The 9,926-nt window shown below is 30.4% G+C and overlaps 1 protein-coding gene and 2 pseudogenes across 1 annotated transcript; 2 read left to right on the top strand and 1 right to left on the bottom strand.

Annotated features, from left to right (window-relative positions):
• Positions 1-2,410: 2,410 nt before the first annotated feature.
• LOC107021343 lies at positions 2,411-3,935 on the top strand. The gene is made up of 3 exons (XM_015221989.1): positions 2,411-3,000; positions 3,398-3,666; positions 3,775-3,935. The coding sequence occupies exons 1-3, from the start codon at positions 2,411-2,413 to the stop codon at positions 3,933-3,935; spliced, it is 1,020 nt and encodes a 339-aa protein (XP_015077475.1).
• A 243-nt stretch (positions 3,936-4,178) lies between these two features.
• On the top strand, positions 4,179-4,928 carry LOC107001552 (annotated as a pseudogene).
• An 802-nt stretch (positions 4,929-5,730) lies between these two features.
• LOC107031741 lies at positions 5,731-9,686 on the bottom strand (annotated as a pseudogene).
• Between the last annotated feature and the right edge of the window lie 240 nt (positions 9,687-9,926).

Below are 9,926 nucleotides of genomic sequence, written 5' to 3'. Positions count from 1 at the left end.
TTCTTAGAATACTCTTAGTTTAGTAATTTGATCATAGATGTTCTTGTGGTGATGACTTCCAGATTTTGGGGAATAATAGATGTTGAATTTTAGAAGTTATTGAATTGGTTTTTATTAATGAGTTTAAGTCTTCCGCATTATTTTCTGTTGATATTAAATTGAAATGTTAAGGTTTAGATTGGTTGGTTCGCTCACATAGGAGGGTAAGTGTGGGTGCCAGTCGCGGCTCGGTTTTGGGTCGTGACAATTTAGCAGTTTATTATGTCAATTCACTTGTTACGATTAAATTGCTTGTCTAATTAATTATTGATGCAAGTTTTATGTAATTTACGAATAAAAGAGAATATTTAAAATAAGTAATTATTTTTTAAAAGAGATTCACTCAACATAAATTGTGGACAACAAGATCACAACATAAAGACTTGCAAAAATATTAGGTCTTACGATAAAGAATAAAGAATAAGGAATAAAATCTTTTTAACATTTTGTTTTAGAAGTTGATTAGTTTACTATAAGGATTATCATTTTTTGTCTTCTAGTTAAGTATTAACACATGTCTAGTATTATGTATGAATTGATAAAAAAAATTCTAGTTGTATTTCACTAAAAAACGTGTGTTAAAAATGCATGTATAATTCATTTGTATTACATACAAATTATAAGTGGTGAGAAAAAAATATTAAATGTGTATTAAGAATAGTTATAATTCATTTTTATGACATATGTAAGTTTTAAGAAAATTTTAAACTGAAGCTTGCATTAAAAATTAGTGTTGTCTTTACAAATGTATTAAACATGTATTAAAGTTGTTTTAAAATTATTTTAAATAAATATTGCTAAAAGTTGACAAAAATAGTAATAAATAAAAAATATACTTAAAAGTGATAATAATTAAATAAAAGACCATCACTTATTTAATTTTTCCAAGAAAATTGCAGCAGATTTTGATATAATTGAGCTAAGAACCCATCTATTTTTGGCAGCTCCTTTGATAGTTTTAGGACAGGGTAAAAATGTTGGGCCAAAATCACAAAGAAATCAAAATTAGGCCCAACAACTAGCCTAGGCGGACAGAACCAAACTTTGCCCCAAATATTTATTTATTCTGCTTATATTTATATATATGAATATTATTATGGGAAAATTTTATATATGGCAAATTTAATTGATTAAAAAACATTATATGGGTATAGTTTACCTAATTAAATTTTATGGGTATAGTTTAGTTATATAGGTATCTTTAATTTTGTATATAACATTTCTTTTGTTTTTTATTGGGAAAATACTCAAGTACCTTCTCAACCTATGCCCGAAATCCTAGAGACACACTTATACTATACTAAGGTCCTATTACCCCCCTGAACTTATTTTATATGTAATTTTCTACCCCTTTTTAGCCTACGTGGCACTAGTTCAAAAAAAAAATCAATCATCGTTGGGCCCACAAGATAGTGCCACGTAAGCTAAAAAGGGGTAAAAAATTATTAATAAAAGAAGTTCAGGGGGTAATAGGACCTTAGTATAGTATAAGTGTGTCTCTGAGATTCCGGGCATAGGTTGAGGGGGTACTTTGGGCATTATCCCTTTTTTATTTATACAATTTTTTTTTAGAAAAAGTGATTTGTAACTGAAAAGTTAAATAAGCTAACAATAAATTTAGATAATGTCATAATTTAATGTAAACGTTTAAATTCATTTTTTTTCAAAAAATAAGAAGTATACAACAATTGAAATACAAGATAAACTTGTTCCTGCGCTTTGACGAAGCAACATTTCATCTATTTTTTTTTCTGTATATTCGAATACAAGTAATGGTTCATTGGATAAATATTCATGTTTATTATTGCAATAATTATAAAATGTTCTATTGAATTTACAAATTTGGATATATGTCCGTTCCTTAGTGTGTTGAGAATTATATATGTCCATAACGTAAGTGTATGTAATTTTTTTTGGAGTGTTTTTTTTTCTGAAAATTGGTTTCAATGTTTATCGTAAACGACAGTATGTTGTAGCAGTAATTTCAATTTGCAGTTGTATATTAAGTTTCTTTGTATACAAAGGTCGTGTTATTTAATTGTATATAAGTATGAAATTTTAGTTTTGTATCTATTTTCATTACCTGTGATATAGTTGTGTAGTATACATTCTGTGATTTCTAATTTTGTATATACAAATACTGAAGTAATGTATATGTTTAAAAAATATATCATTTTTTTAAGATGAAAACCCGAAGGATACAATTATATACTTTTTTTTGAAGTAGTATTTGTATATTAGAAAGAAGGTTAGTGTAAACATAAGTTTGTCATTATTTATTAATCTGATTGTATAAAAGTGTTGTATTAATTGAATATATGATTTCTGCGAATGATTTGAAATAAAATTTTGTTTGAAAATTCTACAGATAATGGCCTCATTGGCTATTTTGGTTACGCATTCTGGAAAATGGGACGATACAAATAGGTACATTGATTATACTATAGAGGGAATAGTTTTTAAGGAACAATCAATGTTTCTTGAGTTTTATACTACTATTGCCACACAGATTTGTGTTGATATGAATAATAAGATTTTGAAGATTGAGTACAAGGTTGAAGAAAGCAATAAACGAATGGTTATACACAATGACATGGGTGTCAGGGTGTACGTAATGCTTAAAAAGGTCAACATTGATTTTAACAAGTTTTCGATTTGTATAACTATTTTGGATTCATGTGATAGACAGATTTGTCAGTGTCAAGGTCTATCATATGGAGAGATGGGGGTGTTGGCAACTGTTGCAGAAAATAATTCTCATGGTATGATTGTTGCTGAATCGGAGGAAACAAATGTTGCATTTGTATCGCTTGATGTAACTGGGGTGATTTCAGATGAATCTAACAAGCATGTTGAGGTTGATCAAGTATACAGGGACAGATCAATTTTGAAAGCAGTCATGGAAAGATATGCGATTGAAGAGAGGTTTCAGTATAGAACTGCTAGGTCAAATTCAATCAGGTAGTGTTCTATTCAAATATCGTCTTTTAAAATGTATAAATATTTTTGTTGCATTGTGTAAAAATAAATTTGTATACTATATAAATTAATTTAATGTGATGAAAAATATCATGCAGTTATAATCTGGAATGTTATTCTAAGGGATGTGAATGATTAATGAAGGCCTCTAATATCAACAAATCTGGAATGTTTAGAATTTGAGCATTCAACAGAAAGAATACATGTCCTTTAAAAGATAGAGTTTATTCGTAACGACATGTAACTAGCAATTTAATTGGAGGGATTGTGAAACCTAAATTGGTAGATCATAAGCGTAAATATACACCAGCTGATATAAAAAAAGATGTTAAGATTGATCTTGGAGTTGATGTTAACTATATGTTGGCTTGGAGGCCAGGAAGAAAGCGTTGAAATCTTTGAGGGGTACACCAGCTGGATCATATGCAAAGTTACCTGCGTATTTGTCTATGATGGATATCACTTACCCGGGGTCTCGTATACGTATGAAAAAGAGTATAAATAATGAGTTCTTGTATCTATTTGTTCAATTGAATACATTTATACAAGGATTCATGCATTGTAGAGCACTAGTAGTGGGAGATGGTAGTCATCTGAGAGGTCCATATAATAGGACATTTGTCGCAGCAAGCACGACATATGGCGCAAGTATATATATATAAACTAATGCATATGTATATACATGAATTTTGTATATGTACAGTTAAATATATGATTTCGTCATTAAAAATAAATTGTATATTCATATTATTGTAGGACATATATTTCCACTTGCGTATGGTATTGTTGATTCAAAGAACGATGCTGCCTGGACTTGGTTTTTTGAGCAACTTAAAGAAGCATACGGTGAGAGGAGTAACATGTGTATTGTATCTGATATAAATGAGAGCATTATAAAGGCTGTTACAAATGTATAAACTAATGTACCACACTATGCGTGTATGTGTCACTTATGAAATAATGTTCATAAAAAGCTTAGAAAATCTCATGATAAGTTATATGGTGTATTCTATACAATGGCAAAAGCTTGCACGAAGAATGAATTTGATATGTTAATGGATACTGTAGAAAAGGAAGATATAAGAGTGAAAGAGTATTTGGAGTTAGATGGATATGAAAAATGGGCTCTGTGTTATGCACAAGTACATAGAGGATGGAACATGACACCAAATATTGCTGAGAGTATAAATGTTGCACTTGCTTCAACGAGAGCATTGCCTATTTTTGAATTTCTCGAAGAGGTAAGGCTATTATTTAGAAAATGGAATCATGACTACAAGAAGGAGGCAACCTGCACATTTACACTATTGATTGAAAAATATCATGACATACTAGCACACAATGAAGCAAGGAGCACAAGAATGACGGTAATATTTAAGAATAATTGTATAATTAGTAATGTGTAAATATTTTATTGTATGTTATATATTAGTATGCATTGATTTTTTTTTTTTTATAAATGAACAAGGTGTACCGTCAACGAAATATGTGAACAATGTTAATGATGATGGAAGATATTTTGTAGTCTGTCTTAAGGAAAAAACTTGCACCTGTGGGAGATTTTAGTACGAGGGAATACCTTGTGAACATGCTTGGGCCGTATTGAAGTCGAAGAGTCTTCCACCAGATGAATATTGCTCTAATTTATACAAACCAATGACTATGTTGAAGACCTATAATATGCCTATACATCCTTTACCGGATGTAAAAGCATGGCTGATTCCGAATAGCGTACTTGCTGATGAAGTATTACCTTCAAAATTTAAACGACCTCCGGACATGCCAAAGGGTAAGCCTCGCAATAAAACAGCAAGAGAGTTATCGAGGATTAAGGGGAAAAATACATGTAGCACTTGTGAATGGCAGGTCACAATAGACGTTCATGTAGGAATAGGCCACAAGATGTTTAAGGTTGAATTTTTTTTTCATGAAATTGAATTGAAACTCTATGCGTCTATATTGTAATTAATGAATTAATTGCATTCTTGGTTTTTGTATACTTATATGACTTAAATTACGTCGTAATTTTGTTATATATTATATATTTTTTTACAATTACATACAAAATGTGTGTGTTGACCTATAATAAAATCTTTTTTGTAAACAAGTGGTATATTCTAAAAGAATACAAATGAATAGATAGTGTCAGTGAAGTGTAACAAATTGTTTAAAGTAATTATTCTACGCAATAAGTGTGATTATACACAATATACAATGAATAATTTGAACAATATATAACTTTGTTATACAACTTCATAAATCCAATTTGTATTTATATACTCAACATGAAAAAATATTATAAAAAATAAGTTCTTATACAAATAAAATTTTATATGTATAAAATATAGAAATTGCATTAATTTGTATACAAAACACTGCTATATATACGTAAGAATCCAAACAGTGATTTTTAAAACGAATTTTTATTCAAATAAATTGTATATGTATACATTTATTTATATAATATGATATACAAAATAACACTAAGATAAGAAATTGTTAGATCTGTTTTTATATGTAATGTCAAATGTATATGTGCAATTAAAAAGAAAAAGATAGTGTCATATATTTGTATAACACTAAAGATGATAGTTCAGAACAAGCAAAATGATATTACGAGTTAGTTAAAACAAAAGGTAGCGTAAAATTGTTAATTTAAATCAATTGAAACTGTCAACTAAACAAAAATCATGTTACGACTATGGTAAAAAGCTACTGGATTGTAATCCTTTCAGTACTGTTGTTTTCTGTGCGATTCCTGACTTGTTTTAAAGGCGCTTCACTATCACTGACAGCTCCAACTTGTAACCTTTGAATGCCGTAATTCCACAGTAATGAATCATATCTAATACGAACTTCTTCTAGGTCTAAATCTGCTGGAATGTCTTTCCTCTCACTCAAAAGCTCCACATATGACGCAACATACACTTTACAGTCCCTAAAAAATTATACGCAAAAAGACATCGAATGTTATTATACTACATAAAGTGTAACTATATTCAATAAAATATAAACTTAATGAACTTTGAACTTACAAACTAGCAGCTGGTTGTAAAGGAAGGTCTTCCACATATACAATTTAAAATGAATTGTATACGGTATGACCTTGATATCGATAATACAAACCTTTCTTCAGATAGAAACCAGACTTTACAAGATACATCGGGATAAGCTTTGCATACTTCTTGATGTGATTAACAAAAAATGACTGGTGAAGAGAATTTTTCATTGAATCGTACACCTTGATGCATCGATCATTGAAAGATATGACAATCAGAATTCAATGTAACCTCCCGTCTACGTTAACTGGGATGAATACATCATCAACTGTGTGCCATGGTGCATAAGCTGGAATCTTGTATACATTAATGTAATCAATAATCATTTCGTCTAAAACTTTCTTAGAAAAGTCACCTTCTATTCCATAATATGCATTCCAAGCATTTTGAAAAACAGTGTTGAAATTGCAACACAAATTTGTGAATTTATATGTGCTACTGTTGGAGTATTTGGCCTTTTTTCTTATGTAGTAGAATATGACATATATGTGTTGTGATAAAATAAGTAATAATATTATAAGTTTTACATTATCCAATTTTTATATAATTTATACACTTTTAATAAATAAAAATGGAAACATACCGAGTTATCAATCAACTGGTGCTCAAACCCGATATTGTAGAACCAATTCTTATTGTCAATTGTTGCTACACCAAAATTAAAAAAGTGTGGTAATGTTGCCTTTACTTTCTTGTAGCGATCCTCCACATAGTTCCTAATATAAACAATACAAAATAACTACTCATTTTAACAAACGATTAAAAATACAATTGCATATAATATAAAAAAATGTGTTATTTTTTGTAATGCTTGACGAGTAAATCTTCTTTCAGTCATATCCAAAAATTTGAAAAAAAATCAGACTCTTTCTTATCAGACAATGAAACAAATGGATGTTTCAGACAAAAAATAACTGATTGTCGGGACGAACTACCTTAGAAGTTCAATATACAAATATTTACAGCATGCACACAATATGGTTAATAATGATGATATAAACATAAATAATCGTTGCATACCAACATCCGACCCGAATGAAGTCAAGTATGGAGATATGTTGAATGGACCTGGGTATCTAAGCCTAACAGCTGGCACTGGTGTTACTTCAGCTGCAACTTATTTTTGTAATACAATATTTTGCGGTGTGTTCATGCTTGGAAAAAAATTGTCTGGCAATTCTTCTTGTGATTCAGTTACAGTTGTGTCCTGATTTGAATCAGGTATGTATACCATTTGTATAGACGCTGCAATTATAGAAGACTCCTTTGCATCTGCAAAACGCTCATCAGATGTAGCATTGTATATGTTATTATGTACCTGACTGTTTGAGCTGTTTTTAATTTCCTTTTGGGCAATTTGATGGGCATCCACGGTAGCATCCAACACTACTTGATCTGGTGAGGCAGTACCACTTAGATCATTCAAATTATCATCCAAACTAACTTGATCCAACAGTGCAGAATTCGGGTTTAGATCTTTCATGTTATCTCCCTGCTTAACAGAAAAGAATAGCTTAAATATCCAACAAATTAATTATATACAAATATAATAAATTTTTAAATGTATATAATCATTTAGGAGTACCTCATGATCTTTTACTTCACTTGAATGACCTATCGGCTTTTTTTGTGCACCTAACTGTGAAGAGTTGGTATGTGACTGATGAAAACGAGTGATATACGTTTCTTGCATGACATCTTCAATAGTAGCCTGAAAATGTACACAATATACGAAAATATGTTCTAATATATTATATATACAAATAAGTCAGATGTTGGTATACAATATCCAAATGTGATCTATATTAGTATGTAGTTCATATTATTTTATACCTACAAAATAAAACTTGAATTTACGTATATACAATTAATGTCATTTCAGTATGTGTATAAATGAATTAATCTATAAGTATATACTAATATTACCTCTTGATCTTTCAATTTTCTAGATTGACTTTGGGGCTCATGTGGAGAGTAAGTGGGCTGGTGATGAAAATCTCCGATGGGTGATTCTTGATGATCATCAATGACGTAAACCTGAAAATAATTATACAACTTTATTCATTAGAATGTATTATCTCGCTTGAAACATATCTGGGCGGGATTAAATATATGACAGGGGTACCCGATATTGTAATCATCGTTGATCAGCACGAAGAATATACGGCCTATATTGTGTTGTATATAAATAATTAAAACTGAAAATTTATACATCTGATTCCTTGGAATTTATGGCTTTCAACACTGTTTTGAAGTTGTCTTCAATAATTTTTCTCAAATCAGCGAAATCATCCTTGACCTATATGAACAAGATGTATCTTTTTATTTATAATTGTATATAATCTTCGCAACTAACTTATATTTATATAATAACTGATTACCGATTTTTTGAATGCTTCAAATTCATCACGCAAAATGGTAATGCATGTTGACTTCTTGCTTTGCCCCATTTGTGTTCTATCTTGTACACCTTTCTGCTCTCCACGTTTATTATTGTGTGACGTACCAACATCATTGTGTTTCTCAACACTGTTGATATTGATGGATTGTGATTGTTTGGCTTGCCGCGGTATTGATCTTCGTGTATAGATATTAATTGCCTTGGTGAAGATTTGTTGAGGGAGATAACTGGAACAGATTGCTTTTTATTTTTCCTAATCGCAGAGGAACATTCAATAACTTTCTCTTTTCTTTTTCTTCTTGTTATAATAGGCGGTTTTGAAATTCATCATCCGGCTCTGTAGCTTTATTATGATTAGAACACTCAATCTGTGGGGCCTGTGAAACTTATCGGTCTGTCGGTGAAGAAAGTTGGAGGATTTTAATTTCCATCGCTGTTGGTTCAATATTTCTGAACTTAATCTGCATAATCATGAAAAATTGTAAGTCAATATAATCAAAATGTTATATACAAATTGTAGTTAAAAAATGCATACTGGATTATCTGCATCGTTGAATATTGTTTTCATGAAATAATTAAAACGAGAATGGTCGTTCTCAGTCACACAATTGATAATCCGAGGAATGTGACTAGAAATCTTGACAGCAATCTTGTCATCAACATACGAGCAACATTTATAAAACCAAACATCATTGAAAGGGGAAGCCCTAAATCCTATAGTACTGTCCAGTTGGCTTTATCTTGTTGTTGATCAATTTGGCAAGTTAATTAAAAGACTTTCGACCCCACGGATAATCCATAAATCGACCTGTTTCAACCAAATCAAAGTCCAACCTATCTATTGTTGTTGTAGTAGGTTCGGCGGACATGATGAATTCATGTACATAATAAAGAATTCCAAACTTGTATGCATTTTTCTGATTGTCACCCCATACCTTTGCTTTAAAAGCTTCAACCAATTGACCTTTAGTAACAGGAGAATTTTCTAGAAAATACTCAGCGATGATTCTATTGGGTTGATCAATATCAAAGCAGAAGTCAGCAATATTATCAGAACAATTCAAACCAAAAGTTATTGCAAACTCCCTGATTGTGAATCGAAGCGTTGAGTCATTTATATAAAAAAGTATTGCATTGACAGAACTACATTCCAACTCCCTCAACATAAAGCATCTAAACAATTGTGCTTGCACATGACATCGTCTCATTGTTGCCAACTTTGCAAAATACGATGATGTACATATATGATTATGTTGATTTGAAGGCAGTTTATCTGAAGCTCATTCAATGTATTGATTTGCGTATAACATTGCATGTGAATTGTTCTTTTTTCACAGTTCTTGCAAATAAATCTGACTAACGAAAAAAACAGGGAAAATCTACATTATTTTAATCAAGGGCTACATAAATAAATACATTTTTTGTATACATAACAAAAAAAGTATAAA

This window comes from Solanum pennellii, chromosome 1 (genome assembly GCF_001406875.1).
Source record: "Solanum pennellii chromosome 1, SPENNV200".
In the NCBI taxonomy this organism is placed as follows: domain Eukaryota; kingdom Viridiplantae; phylum Streptophyta; class Magnoliopsida; order Solanales; family Solanaceae; genus Solanum; species Solanum pennellii.
The sequence above is the reverse complement of the archived record's forward strand: the minus strand, read 5'-3'. Positions and strand labels throughout refer to the sequence as shown.

Excerpts from the sequence above, each read along its gene's own strand:
- LOC107021343 (XM_015221989.1), top strand. The coding sequence starts at position 2,411 with ATGGCCTCATTGGCTATTTTGGTTACGCATTCTGGAAAATGGGACGAT. Across the intron at positions 3,001-3,397 it reads GCTAGGTCAAATTCAATCAG|GAAGAAAGCGTTGAAATCTT; the intron begins GTAGTGTTCTAT and ends CTTGGAGGCCAG. Across the intron at positions 3,667-3,774 it reads AAGCACGACATATGGCGCAA|GACATATATTTCCACTTGCG; the intron begins GTATATATATAT and ends ATATTATTGTAG.